This window comes from Musca domestica, unplaced genomic scaffold, assembly GCF_030504385.1.
Source record: "Musca domestica strain aabys unplaced genomic scaffold, Musca_domestica.polishedcontigs.V.1.1 73, whole genome shotgun sequence".
NCBI lineage: Eukaryota > Metazoa > Arthropoda > Insecta > Diptera > Muscidae > Musca > Musca domestica.
Window position 1 is genome coordinate 380,849 of NW_026712390.1, and position 16,288 is coordinate 397,136.

The following is a 16,288-nucleotide window of genomic DNA, read 5'->3' on the forward strand; positions in this document are numbered from 1 at the left end:
GATATTAATGTTTCGAAGCAATTGCGCTGGGGAGAAGGCAGTAAAGAGGGTGTATAGAGTGAATAATTATTAAACGTTGGTACAGAGAGCTAACATTCGTGAGACAAAGAAAATCAATCGGATTTTTAGAGAGAAGACCAGTTAAACTTTACATAATAATTCAAAAAATCCGCCAATAGTCCTTTGAAAATTATTTTAACGGATTTTCGTTTAAAAAAATTTAGAAGTCCTTGAAATAAATTTAATTCCGGGCCGAACTTTGAATACCCTCCACCATTTGGTACAAATTTAACAATTTCCAAAAAAATAAAATCCGTTAAAAATTCTGTTGAAATCTTAAAAATACCGAATATAACCGTATATTAGGGTCTATACGACGTGGACCTGCACAGGCAAGTTCTGTCACAAGCTATTACAATATTCAAATACGAAACTTGAAAAAAAAAAAACTGTTTATAATGTTGCTAAAATCATCAAAATACCGAATATAGGGAGGTACCATGGGGGTTATAAGACGTAGACCCGCACAGACAATTTTTCTGTCATAGGCTGTAGTATCCATTACGAACTTCAAATACAAAATTTGAAGTAATTCCAGTAAATAATGTCGTTAAAATCATTAAAATACCGAATATCGGGGGTTCCGTTATATGGGGGCTATACGAAGACGTGGACCTGCACAGACAATTTTCCGTCATAAACTGTAGTATTCATTATGAAATTCAAATATCAAAATTGAAACAATTCCGGTAAATAATGTTGCTAAAATCATCAAAATACCGAATATAGGGAGGTACCGTTGTATGGGGGCTATACGAAGACGTGGACCTACATGGCCCATTTTCTGTTTTATGCTGTAGTATCTATTACGAACTTCAAATATCAAATTTGAAACAATTCCGCTAAATAATGTCGCTAAAATCATCAAAAGACTGAATATCGGAAGGTACCGTTATGTGGGGGCTATATGAAAACTGGGACCTATATAGCCCATTTACGAACTTAACCTGCCTACTGGCAAAATAAACATATGTGCAAAATTTTAGCCTTATATCTCAATTCGTTCGAAAGATAGGGTGATTACAACAGACAGACGGACAGACAGACAGACACGCAGACAGACACACAGATAGACGGACGGACATGGCTAAATCGTCTTAGAATTTTACACTGATCAAGAATATATATAATTTGTTGGGTGCGACATGGGATGTGTGAAATTTAAAAGAAAAAGAATGCGATGCTTATTTCACATTTTATGGAAGATATAATTATTCAAAAATTTGACCCGCTATGTGGAAGGTATCAGAAGGGGAAGACTGATATATCCCATCTCCTCTTCAATCTCTACTATCTGATCTTGTATTGATGAATGGAATCGGATGATAATTTCGTGTTTTATGAACTTCAGGGATATTCAAAATGTTGGCCCTTTATGAGGGAGGTACTGGATGGAGTGGGCCGATATAACTCTAATTCACGCCAGACCTTGGGTTATTAAAAATATCGTGATGTGTATTATTTGAAGAGAACCGGATGCTTATTTCGGTTTTTATGATGGCTTTGGTTATTAAAAACATTGACCCTTTTTGGAGCAGGTACCAAAAGGAATGGTCCGATCTTATATTTATAACAGATCTTGTGTTGATGGAAATATTGAGATGTGCCAAGTCCGGAATCGAATGTTAATTTCGCGTTTTATGAGATTCATGGATATTAAAAGTTTTGACCCTTTGTGGGGGAGGTACCGATATAATCCATCTTCACACCAGACCTTGGGTTAATAAATATATTGGGATGTGTTTAATTTGAAGACTATCGGACTCTTAAATCACATTCTATAAGAGTTGTAATTATTCAAAATTTTGACCCTTTGTGGGGGAGGTACTTAATGAAGTGGGCGGATATTCTAATTTTTTACACCTGACCTAGGACTTATGCCAATATTAGGATTTGTAAAATTGGAGCAAAATCGGAAAATTCATTCTCTTTCTGTGCAGAAAAAATATTTTCTTTGGAAAGTTCGATCTTTTGTGGGGGAAGTATCAGGAGGAGTGAACCGATATTGCACATCAGTGAATTCGATCTAAATTTGACAATAATATTACGATGTATCAAGTTTGGACCAAATCAGATACTCCCTTCGAGAGTTCGCATTGTGTGCACGGACGGACATCGCTAGATCGACTCCAAATGTCCTGAAAGAGGATTTGGTCCAAAGTGACCGAGACTGACCTTAGCTGATATTATATGCTCTCTCTATGGGTAGCCTATAAATCTTTTTATAAGAAGGCTATTTGGACTTCAATAACAATTCAGATTCACATTCAATGCGGAGAACAACCGGTATTCTATGAACATACTATGGGGTCCTTTGGGTGAGAAATAAGTAATCTTCTACAGAGAGGCCTTTGGTGTTCAATGACAAATAAATTTGGCCTTCCACGAAAAAAAAAAAAAACAAAACAAAGAAAAAAAGCTGTAACTTCGGCCGGGCCAAACTTTGAATACCCTCCACCATATGGAACGAATTTGGCAATTCTCAAAAACGGATTCTATAAAAATTCTGTTAAAATCTTTAAAATACCGAATGTAACTATTATATTAGGGTCTCCACGACGACGTGAACCTGCGTAGGTAACATATGTCAAAAGCCATTACAATATTCAAATGCGAAACTTAAAAAAAACGGTTATAATGTCGATAAAATCAAAATACCGAATATCGGGAGGTACCGAAGAGGTGGACCTGCATAGACAATTTTCTGTCGTAGGCTGTAGTATCCATTACGAACTTCAAATATAAAATTTGGAACAATTCTGGTGAAAAATGTCCCTAAAATCATTTAAATACCGAATATCGGGAGGTACCGTTATATGGAGGCTTTACGAAGGGGTGGACAATTTTCTGTCTTAGGCTGTAGTATCCCTCACGAACTTCAAATACCAAATTTGAAACATTTCTGGTGAATAATGTCGCTAAAATCATCAAAATACCGAATATCGGGAGGTACCGTTATATGGGGGCTTTACGAAGAGGTAGACCTGCATAGACAATTTTCTGTCATAGACTGTAGTATCCCTCACGAACTTCAAATATCAAATTTGAAACAGTTCTGGAGAAAAATGTCCATAAAATCATTAAAATACCGAATATCGGGAGGTACGGGTTCTACGAAGACGTGGACCTGCATAGACAATTTTCTGTCTTAGGCTGTTGTATCCATTATGAACTTCAAATACCAAATTTGAAACAATTCCGGTGAATAAATTCGCTAAAATCATCAAAATACCGAATATCGGGAGGTACCGTTATATGGGGGCTATACCAAAACGTTGACCTACATGGCCCATTTTCAATACCAAAAATCCTGCAGACATAATATACATTTGAGTAAAATTTTATCAATCTACTTCAATTCGTTCAGAAGCTAGAGTGATTTCCACAGACGGACAGGCGGACGGACATCGCTAAATCGACATAGAATTTTATGCTGATCAAGAATATATATATATTTTGTGGGGTCTGAAATGTGTATTTCGAGGTATTACAAGCGGAATGACAAACTTAATATACCCTCCATACTATGGTGGAGGCATATATTAGTTTCCTCTGACACCAAACTATAACTGCCCCAAAGCCAAAGGTTGGTGGTATGATCTACTTTAAATAAATTCCCAATAATAATTCTTTTGTTACGGGAACTCCACTAAATATGTATAGTGGCGTAGGGTATCCTTCCATTCAATTTCCCACCGACTTTGCTTCGAATAACCAAAGTATATGAGAAAAGTTAAAATGACATTCAATTGCCATCATATCTCCGCCCCAAACTAAAGTGGAACGGAGCAACTTTAAGACATCACCCCCGGGGACCTTTTGATGTCCACTTAAGCACCCCGCTGGCAGCATTTATATTCAAAAAGTTAATAAAATTTTATGAAATTACCCCGTAAAGAAAAACACCTTACGTCCAGTGGACAAATGCCATAACAAGTAGTGAAAGGAAAAATTTAAGTGCCTTAAAGGTCTTCACTCATGTCTCACATACACCAACACGCAACAGAAGCACACAATGATAATCGCCATTATTCTGACCTTAAAACAAATTTTATGTAGAGATCATAAAATTTTATCACACCTATTTTGTATGTAAACGGATAAGACAAATGCCATGCCGTCCGCATACAGAACGGTTACTTTAATATTATTGGTGTTAAGCCAATATTATGGATATAGCCAGGACCAACAAGTGAGAAAGATTAAAGCTAAGGGTGAAGGTAAAAGGAAGGAATGACAAGAATTCGGTTTTTAAATTGAAACGAAATAAATAAAATGTATAAAAGATTTGTGACTAATGGAAAGTTTCCACATCGTGTTGGAGTCATATGTAAAGTGATTTCTATACCCTCCACCATAGTATGAAGGGTATATTAGGTTTGTCATTCCGTTTGTGACACCTCGAAAAAGCTTCCGAACGAAATGAAGTAAGTTGATAAACATTTACTCAAATGTGTATTATGTCTGCAGGTCTTTTGGTACTGAAAATGGGCCATGTAGGTCCACGTCTTCCTATAGCCCCCATATAACGGTACCTCCCGATATGCGGTATTTTGATGATTTTAGCGACATTATTTACCGGAATTGTTTCGAAATTAATATTAGAAGTTCGTAATGGATATTACAGTCTAAAACAGAAAATGGACCATGTAGGTCCACGTCTTCATATAGCCCCAATAAAACGGTACCCCCCATTATTCGTTATTTTGATGATTTTAGAGACATTATTTACCGGAACTATTTCAAATTTGATATTTGAAGTTCGTAATGAATACTACAGCCAGAAAATTGTCTGTGCAGGCCCACGTCTTCGTATAGCCCCCATATAACGGTAGCCCCCGATATTCGGTATTTTGATGATTTTAGCGGCATTATTTATAGGAACTATTTAAAATTTGGTACTGAAAGTTCGTAATGAGTACTACAGCCAGAAAATTGTCTCTGCAGGTCTACGTCTTCGTATAGCCCCCATATAACGGTAGTCCCCGATATTCGGTATTTTGATGATTTTAGCGACATTATGTACCAGAATTGTTTCAAATTCCGCATTTGAAGTTCATAATGGATACTACAGCCTATGACTGAGAATTGTCTGTGCAGGACCAAGTCTTCGTATAGCCCCCATATAACAGTACCACCGATATTCGGTATTTTGATGATTTTAGCTACATTATGTACCAGAATTTTTTCAAATTCCGCGTTTGAAGTTGGTAATGGATACTACAGCCTGCCAGAAAATTGTTTGTGCATTCCACGTTTTAAAACCCCCATGGCACCTCCCTATATTCGGTATTTTGATGATTTTAGCTACATTATAAACAGATTTTTTTTCAAGTTTCACATTTGAATATTGTAATAGCTCATGATAAAAGTTGCATATGCAGGTCCACGTCGTCGTATAGACCCTAATATAATAGCTACATTCGGTATTTTTAAGATTTTAACAGGATTTTTAACGGATTTTATATTTTTGAAAATTGCCAAATTTGTATCAAATGGTGGAGGGTATACAAAGTTCGGCCCGGCCGAATTTATAGCTTTTTTACTTGTTTAAAATTTTATTATTTATATTTTTGTTTCTGAATTTTAAGCGCGCCCAATCATTTTTAAAGTGAAACGAAACGCAATACTTCTTTAAAAATATATACTGACAATGTACATATAGTAGGTTTATATGACAAATATACTAGGAATATATTAATATAGCGTGTGTAAGGCGCCTTAAAGTATGTGATAAAAATGTAAAAAATGTACCTTACATAGGACTAAAACATTATGTGTGTACTAGCCTCAACTGACTAAACCGATAAAGACGATAACTCTGAAGCTAGAATATTGAGAGTTAACATGGGACCCACTCTATAGGTGTATAGAGGTAAGGGCAGGCTAAGATTACCAAAATTTTGAGACTTTTGATTTGTGTTCCTGTGTGGGGAAAGTAAGAAAGGAGGGAAGAGGTGGTTACGATATTCGAGTTTCTATAAATCCTAACACTTCCTTCAATTTCTTCGAGAAATTTAATTTTTCAAAGTTCGATATATCCAATCTTCATGCGATCTACTGCTGACGGAAATTTTCACATTAAAAAACGTGAAAATAATCGGGGAATAATTTTTTAGCTTTATAAGAGCTATGATTTTTCAAAAGAAAACTTGAGACGATATTTCCACACGTGTCACAATAATTCAGTCCTTTTGGTCTATTACTAACTATTTGTTGCACAATAAATATGATATAGAATAATCAGATCCGATCTCGGTAAAATTTGACAGAGGTATTTGTGAGCTCCATTAGTTTATCTGGTATCAAATATCATTCTCGTGGATATTACGCATGTGAGGGATTTAAACCCCCGAAATCGGATAAAGCATATATATGAGAGCTATAGCTATATCGGAACCGATTATCTTCAAGTTTTATGTATTTGATTCTAGACTGAATTCGGCCGGATGAACCGAAATTCATGTTATTTGGACTGATATTGGTCATTTGGTGCACAATTAATCCGAGCTATATCTGCATTTTGACCAATTATCTCCAATTTCAATAGGGTTCGTCCTCGGACCGAACAAATGTTTTGTGCGAAGTTTCATCTTGATCGGACAATAAATGCAACCTGTACTTTGTTCAAAATATACATGGACAGAAGGACGGGCGACTGGACCTGCATAAATCATCTCAGAATGTGACTCTTCGCTTCCTTTTCTATGTTACGAACAAATGCACAAAGACATAATACCCTGACCACAGTGTGGTGCAAGGTATAAAAATCTCCATAAAATGGGGGATTTTTAGCATTCTTTGAAATATCTCCATTAAGTGTCCCTATGGTATAGAATAGTTAAGGTAAGGCCCATAATTAGCCCAATATGATGGTGACGTGTTTAAAAAACTCCACCCTGGAATTCCTTAAAAAATTGTCAAAAACGACACTCCAGGTAAATTAAAAGAATTGGTTATAAAAGGAAGTCTCCAGGCATTTTAAATAGCCTTAATCATCGCTGTTCCTGAAGTTGTTGAAAAATGCCCACTAAGAAACCTCCAAGAAGGCTTATAGATATCTTTAAAAAATTCACAATGTCTTTGCCACAAAAAAGGGCTCAAGAGTTTCTAAACAATAACCACTTTTAAGTACTCCCCACAATTAGCCCAATCAGATGGTGAAGTTTTCTATTCATATCTCCATCCCTAGATTTAATTAAAAAAAAAAACCTTCAATAACGACACTCCAGGAAGGTTTATAGAATTTGTTATGAAAAAATCGCCAGGCTTCTTAATAAGCTCCAATTTCTTTCAGAATTCTTTAAAAAATGCCCAGTAAGAAAGCTTCAAGAAGGCTCGTAGATATCTTTAATAAATTTCCCATATCTGAGCCCACGAAAAAGTCCCTAGAGTATTTAAAAGACGTTCCATTGATAGTTCTGCAATACCTTTACTTAAGTCCAATTTTTAGTCCTCAAAAATTGTTCCAAGAATTGTAAAAAAATTCCCATTTTTAAGCCTTCATAAGGGTAGCCAAAACCCGTTAAAAAATCGACCTCAAGAGGGTTCAAGGATTTCTTTAAATAATCGTCGTTTTGTCTCTCAGCTCTTGCTCCATGTAAGTCCTGCCGGTCACAAATTTACTACCAAATTTTTCGTTAAGATGACCGAATATCCGACAATGAAACATACCAACGCCGTAGAATATAAAAGGACATATTACCAAATACAAAATTTATACACATAAACGGGGGGGGAGGGAAGGGTGGTTGTTTGTAGAAGCTACCTCCTGCAAAGCTGGCCTTTGTGGTGGTGGTGGAGGCTAGGTGATGGCTTTTGGGTAAAATGATAATGTTTAAGTTTTTACAACTTAAGTCGTCAAAGTTAAACACACTCTGGGGAAATTACACAGACCTCTTAGTTTTACGTGAAAAGAAGAAGGAGACAAGCATCTTGGAGCTACCAACAAATAACGGACACTAAGATGAGCACAAACACACACACAAGTACACAATCTCTCACTTACATGGACACAGGAAGAAATTCATATATTTGCCCAGTGTTGTTAAGCCAAAGCATCATCAACAACAACCTTGAGTACCTTGAGTAAAAAGTAACACGAACACAAACAACAACAATAACAATAATTGTGTTACTTCGTTTCGTAACACCGTCATCAAGAGCAATTACAACAACTATTTGCAAAGAAATGTTGCCGATGATGGCCAAGATGTTTGCCAACCTGCAGATAATATTCGAGTGATGGCGATGGCGATGGCAATGACGACGACGACGACGATGATGATGATGCGATTTCTTTGCCGGCAAATGTTTGTTTGTTTTTCGTAGTTCTTTGTAAGTTTTCTTCTTGTTGTTGTTGTTGATAGTACTTATATGTAATATCCCTTCGGCTGAAACCAAACGACCAACCAACCTATATGGGCCTTGAAAAAGTTTTCAGTTACAAAAGTGCATATTTCATTATGTTTGTTTATTTGTTTTGTTGGCTCAAAGTGATGGGGAAAGAAAGTTAGATACCTTTGCGTATCTAAGAGAAAACTTGATTGCCTGATGAGTCTGCCAGGGGAGGGTGTGGGGTGTTTTTAATGTTTTAAATCAAAATAGGGATTTTTAAATCTTTGATTCTGACATAAAGCGGCCTTATTCGAGTTAATGCATGAAAGTAACATAAAATTTCGTTTTAGACAGAAAGTGTTAAAACAAGTAAAAAAGCTGTAAATTCGGCCGGGCCGAATTTTGAATACCCTCCAGCATTTGGTAAAAATTTGGCATTTTTCAAAAAATTAAAATCCATTAAAAATTCTGCTAAAATCTTAAAAATACCAAATGTAGCCGTATATTAGGGACTATACGACAACGTGGACCTGCATACGCAACTTTTGTCATAAGCGTGCACAGACAATTTTCTGGCATAGGCTGTAGTATCCATTACGAACTAAAAATACAAAATATGAAATAATTCCGGTAAATAATGTCGCTAAAATCATCGAAATACCGCATATCGGGAGGTACCATTATATGGGGCTATACGAAGACGTAGACCTGCACAGAAATTTTTCAGTCATAGGCTGTAGTATTCATTACGAACTTCAAATACTAAATTTGAAATAGTTCCGGTAAATAATGACGTTAAAATCATCGAAATACCGAATAGCGGGAGGTACTGTTATATGGGGGCTATACGAAGATGTGGACATACATGGCCCATTTTCTGTCTAATGCTGTAGTATGCATTTCGAACTTCGAGTACCAAATTTTAAACAATTCCGGTAAATAATGTCGCTAAAATCATCGAAATACCGCATATCGGGAGGTACCGTTATATGGGGCTATACGAAGACGTGGACCTACATGGTCCATTTTCAATACCAAAAATCCTGCAGGCAAAATACACTTTTGAGTAAAATTTTATAAACCTACTTAATTTCATTCGGAAGCTAGAGTGATTTCCACAGACGGGCAGACGGTTAGACGGACAGACGGACGGACATTGCTAAATCGACATAGAATTTTATGCTGATCAAGAATATATATTCTTTTTGGGGTCTAAAATGTATATTTCGAGGTGTTACAAACGGAATGACAAACTTAATATACCCTCCGTACTATGCTTGAGGGTACAAAAAAATTATCTAGATCAAATTTAATTGTGACTCTTTTAACAATATCGGTAGGTACGCATATATGGGAGATATGCGATATCGTGCACCTATATAGTAAATTCTGTTCCAGGGGTTAAAGTACTCGGGGTTCGTTGTCCAGCAGTTTGTAAACAAACAAAATGATTGTATTTACTTGCCAAAGTGTCAGCTGAAAATGTGCACCTTCGGTTGGCCACCAGAACTCAAGCGACGGCCATGGTGTGGTGTAGGCCACCATAACAGCCGATGGTCGCTCTCCGCTCGTATTAATAGACCGTGACATCAGAATAAATGACTGGAGGGTGTATTAAATGTGCACCTTCGGTTGGCCACCAGAATTTAAGCGCCGGTCATGGTGATGGTGTGGGCCGCCATAAAAGCCGATGTTCATTGGCCGTTTGAAGGCCAATTCGAACAAATCTAAACTGATTCTAAAATTTGATGCTATTTCCGACATTTTTTGGTTTCAATCAATAAAATTTAAAAAAAAAAAATGTAAAAATAATGGCGTTTGACTTTGTTGCAGTTTTTTTTCTCACCCTGTATGTGTAGTGTTTTAATCACATAGAAAGAATATTCATCCGATTTCACTATAGTACATAATGCAACTATACTAGTTCGCCAATGGGTGTAACGTATCTGTTCTATTTCAAAAAGGTGGACTACGTGTCACCAGCATTTAATTTGATTTCCACCCTAATATCCCATTTCTTGTGAGGCATATTCCTTTGAGCAAAACACATTTCCCTCCTTTTGTATTCTAACACATATTTATCCTTTGACATTTAACTTTGTCTTCTTTGTTATTTTCAACATTCTGTCAGGGCCTTTGTCATACAAAAGTTACTCTTTTAATGACCAACAATGGCCCGGTGATGATGTTGACCTTTAGAATTTGTGAAGATGCACTTTTAGATGTAACCTTAAAGATTTGCCTGTTTATCTTTTTGAAGATTTCGTTTAGAGAACGATACAAAATCAACACGTAACACCGTGTGTGACACAAAGCATGCTTGGGTGGATTTTCAACCCTGTCTTGGTTCTTTTTGGGGGGGAGGAAAAATTGCTGCAGGTTCGTTGTATTTTCAAAAGTTTTGCAATAGTATCTCAAATTCCATTTCCAAATTCTATGAAATTAATTGCCGATGATGTCATTTGGGGGAAATCTATGAAATCTGTGCGGACAATCTTTTTAATTTTTTGGCATTTTGATGCCGTTGACGACGACGACGACACACACACACACATGGCCACATGTGTCAATTAGTGAGCCCCCTTTTTCATGGTGTAGTATAATCCGCTCAGCCGGCAGGTTGGTTGCAAAACCATTTCAGTTTCTTTTTTTTTTTTTTTTTTGTCTTTTCCTCAAATCTTGACAATATCCCCAATTTGACTTGTCTTCATCAGGGTGCTGCTGCTGCTACTGTTGTTCCTTTGTCCTGCCTGTCATATATGTATGCGTGTATGTATGGATGCTATGACACTAATCCCTCTTGAACGTGCGTGTGTCACATGCACATTGCGTGTGTCCTCGTTTGGGTTTTTTCACGCTTTAATGGCATATCATTGCAACGTCATAAGGGAAAAGAAAACAAAACAGATTTTTTTCACTCAAAAAATTGGCAGGAAAAAAGAAAGAAATACAATGACAGTAATTGCTACAGATGTCCCCTTTCAGATTTTAGAAATTCTTTGGAGAGGAAATTTCATAGAGAATATAATCCGCTAAGAACAAAATGTTGGAAAAACACTTTGTTTGAAAATACTTTGTTTTAATTTATTTCAACAAACATATTCTTCTTTGAAAAGCTTTGTGATTTTCTAGTTTGAAAATGTCAAACAATTTAATTGTATAATTGTCTTGTTCTGAATTTCAATTTGTTAACAACAATTTGTTTCTTAATAAATATTCTATAAAATTGAATATCGTTGTGCGTTCCGCTTAAAAGGCAGATATATACGGGGAAATCTTTCCGATAATAAGAAGAGGAAAAACTATATATTTCCCAATAGGTTATGGGCCCAGGGCGTTGTGGTCTATTTTAAGCGGAATTGGATTTTGTGGTTAACGCAAGAACATAGAAAAGAATTGTCATGGCGACGTCTCCAATGTTCCAGATTGAGAAGCTAGATGAACATAACTATGAGACATGGTCCGTGCAAATGCGCAGTGTGCTAATTCACACAGGATGCTGGAAACATGTAAATGGTGATGCGAAGAAAATCCCGAATTTGACTGCAGAACAACAACAAGCATGGGATGATGTTGATGAAAAGGCTCTTGCTTCTTTGACTCTTTGTGTGAAGCCTTCGCAGCTGAACTATATCAAGAATTGCAGTACGTCAAATGATGCCTGGGAAAAGCTAAAGGATGTGTATAAACCTAGTGGTCCTATGCAAAAAGTGTCATTGTATAAGAAGCTATTAAATCTCAGCATGAAGGACAGCTCAAATATGTCTGAATATTTGAACAAATTCTCTAGTATTTCAGATCAATTGGCAGAAGCTGGTATACAAATCCAGGAGGAACTTTTGGTAATAATCCTATTGTCGAGTTTGGAAAAGGATTTTGACAATTTTGTAATTGCCATGGAAACAAGGGACAGTCTTCCTACGCTTATGGTTCTAAAACAGAAATTGCTGGAAGAATGGGATCGGCGAGAACAAAGTACAAATGGAAGCGTATCTACAAATCAGCAAGCATTCGGAGCTGTTGGTATCAAGGCAAAAAGAAATGGTGGTAAGAAAGGTGATCGAAGAAATGAAAAGGGTGCATGTTTTGTTTGTGGTAAAAAAGGTCACTACGCTAACAAATGCAAGTTCAAAGATGGTGAACATAAATCATTCACAGTAATCGCTGTTGCAGCCGGAACGCAAACAGAGAATGATTTAATGCAATGGTGTGTCGACAGTGGAGCGACAAGCCATATGTGCTCCATGAAAAATTATTTTACAAGTCTTGAAGATTCAGAAGAGACCATCATGTTAGCAGACAAGAAAGTCATCCAAGCCAAAGGAAAAGGATTCGTCGAATTGCGAGTAAACGGATGCAAGATTAAACTGAAGAATGTAATCTATTGTCCTGAATTGAATGGAAACTTTATTTCCGTAAACAAGATGGTTGAAAATGGATGTTCGGTGAATTTTTTCAAAAATGGTGCTGTGATTACGGATGAAGGCCGTACACTTTTTAGAGCTGCCAGGAAAAATGATTTGTTCGTCTTCGATGCTCAACCTGTAAGTAACCAAATTTTTTCTATTAATACTTCCGATAGTCTATGGCATAGAAGATTTGGCCACCTAAATTATCAAAGCCTGAAAGAGTTATCTTCTAAGAATTTGGTCAATGGCATGACATTCAATTCACACAGTGGCGAGAAATGTGATGTGTGCATGATTGGGAAAATCCACGCTGCATCTTTTCCCAAACAATCGGAGAGAAAATCAAAGGAACTGCTTGAAGTAATTCATTCCGACGTATGTGGTCCGATGAAAGTTGATTCTGTAGGTGGATCAAAGTACTTCGTGACATTTATTGATGATAAATCCCGCAGAATATTCACATATTTTATGAAGAAAAAGTCAGAAGTTTTCGAAAAGTTTAAGACATTCAAAACCATGGTGGAGTTGCAAACTGGTTGCAAAATTAAAGCATTAAGAAGCGATAATGGTGGAGAATATCTTTCCAACGAATTCAACAAGTACCTTGAAACTAATGGAATTAAACGACAATTAACTGTTCCCTACACCCCACAACAAAATGGTGTAGCGGAGAGAGCAAATCGTACATTAGTTGAAATGGGACGTTGTCTTCTTATTGAATCAGGGCTTGATCAAAGATTGTGGGCCGAAGCGGTTGCTACTGCAACATATCTAAGAAATAGAAGTCCGTCAAAAAGTTTGGAAAATACTACTCCAATGGAGGTATGGTCTGGGCGGAAACCAAGTGTTAATCATTTGAGAGTTTTTGGTTCTAAAGCTGTTGTGCTGAACAAAAACGCAAGAGGAAAATTTCAAGAAAAAGGCGAGAAAATGGTCATGGTTGGATACTCATTAGTGTCTAAAGCCTATAGGCTCTACGATCCTAATCTGAAAAAGTTATGGAAAGACGGGACGTCATTTTTGATGAAGATAAGACATTAGAAAAATCACAAGAGCAAACACCAGAATTGTATTTTTATGTGCCACCTGAAAATTTTGAATCTCTGGAATCTACCGAAGTGGAAGAAACACAGGAAATGAATATAGAACTCAATGAGGAACATTCAAGTTCGGATGACAATTTTCAAGATACAGAAGATTTTTTGGGATTTACTTCTTCAGATGAACAAGAAAATCCTGAACCTGCAACTGTTCAAAGAGGAAGAGGTAGACCAAAGATTATTAGAACTGGTAAACCTGGTCGACCCCGAAAAGAACATAACTTACTGAATAATGTGGTGGAGGATGGTATTCCTAAAACGTATAAAGAAGCAATATCCAGTAAATTATCTGCTAAATGGAAACAAGCCATGGAAAATGAAATGTTATCACACCATCAAAATAATACGTGGACAATGCAAGATCTTCCGCATGGATGTAAGGCAATCAATTGCAAATGGGTTTTTGCAACCAAGAAAAATAGGAAAGGACAGGTGGAGCGACATAAGGCACGGCTAGTCGCTAAAGGTTGTAGTCAGAAATTCGGCATAGACTACAATGAAACATTTTCGCCAGTGGTAAGATATTCCACTATTCGAATGTTACTTGCTTTAGCGGTAGAACACAAAATGCATTTACATCAACTAGATGTAGTCACGGCGTATTTAAACGGAGAATTGCACGAAGAAATCTATATGCGTCAGCCAGAAGGATTTATCGATGAAAAAAACAAAATAAAGTTCTGCGCTTAAACAAATCCCTTTATGGCCTTAAACAAGCGGGTCGGGAATGGAACTTAACGCTAAATAACTTTCTGTGCAAGATAGGATTTCTCAGATGTGACAACGAACCTTGTATGTATAAATCAAATCGAAACGGTCATTTGATGTTAATAGCTGTCTATGTGGATGATTTAATAGTTGGATGTGAAAATGAAAACGAAATTTTGAAACTTAAGGAAGAAATTGCAACCAATTTCGAAGTGACTGATAAAGGACTGTTAGAGCACTTCCTGGGAATGGAGTTTCATCGAGATGGAAAAACCGGTGAAATTAAAATATCTCAAACTAATTTTATAAACGAAATGTTAAAGGAGTACGGTATGGAGAATTGTAGACCAGTTTCAGTGCCACTGACTCCTGGTTTTCAGAGTAATTGTGAAGGTGAATGCAGGAAAATAGATCCCACCGAATACCAATCTTTGATCGGTTCCCTGCTTTACTTGGCTCTGACAACTCGCCCTGATATACTCCATTCAGTTACCAAGCTTTCGCAAAGAAATGCGGATCCACACTTAGAACATTGGACAGCAGCAAAACACATTCTAAGATATTTAAAAGGTACTAAAGATATGAAACTTCACTTTAGTTGTGGAAATGGCAAACTCATTGGTTACGCAGATGCTGATTGGGGAGGATGTACTACAGATAGGAAGTCATATTCTGGATCAGTATTTTTTATTGGAAATTGTGTGATTTCTTGGGAATCCAAGAAACAAGATATTGTCGCTTTGAGCAGTACCGAAGCAGAGTATGTTTCAACTTCTAACGCATCGAAGGAAGCTGTATATTTAAGTCGATTACTTCACGAACTGGGATTTCTGCAAGAAAACTGCGTTCCTATCAATGTCGACAATCAAGGTGCTTTGCAATTGGCATATAACCCGGTTCATCATAAACGGACAAAACATGTGGACATCAAATACCATCACATAAGAGATTTAATAAAATCAAATACAATAAAATTGGTTTATTGTCCAACGAATGATATGGTTGCCGACATATTTACGAAAAACCTAGCAAAGTCGAAACATCAAAAATTTGTCAGTCTAATCAATTTGAAGTAAATCAAAACGTGAAGAATATGCATGTTGTGGTGGAGTGTTGGAAAAACACTTTGTTTGAAAATACTTTGTTTTAATTTATTTCAACAAACATATTCTTCTTTGAAAAGCTTTGTGATTTTCTAGTTTGAAAATGTCAAACAATTTAATTGTATAATTGTCTTGTTCTGAATTTCAATTTGTTAACAACAATTTGTTTCTTAATAAATATTCTATAAAATTGAATATCGTTGTGCGTTCCGCTTAAAAGGCAGATATATACGGGGAAATCTTTCCGATAATAAGAAGAGGAAAAACTATATATTTCCCAAAACAAAATAGCACAAAGCTTTAAAGGAAATCATAGCAGGGCACTTGAAATATATATTTTTTTTAGGTGGGAATATAAGTTTCATTGATAAGTGCATCAGGCGGAGAATGGGGTTCTGTTTTCAAAGGGGGAAAAATTAGAATAATTTTAAAATTATGCGTATTACACGAAATTCTCCAGATCTTTAGGATTATATGTGGATTACATAAATAATGTGAATGATGTATCTATGCCAATTTAAGAATATAGATAATGTATCTATGTCATCCTAGGAACGTGAATAATGTATCT

At 36.4% G+C, this 16,288-nt stretch overlaps 1 protein-coding gene across 1 annotated transcript; it reads left to right on the top strand.

Moving 5' to 3' along the window:
- Positions 1–14,928: 14,928 nt before the first annotated feature.
- Positions 14,929–15,690, top strand: LOC131806348 (uncharacterized). The gene has a single exon (XM_059130363.1). It carries the CDS (start codon positions 14,929–14,931, stop codon positions 15,688–15,690), a length of 762 nt encoding a protein of 253 aa, XP_058986346.1.
- Positions 15,691–16,288: the final 598 nt, after the last annotated feature.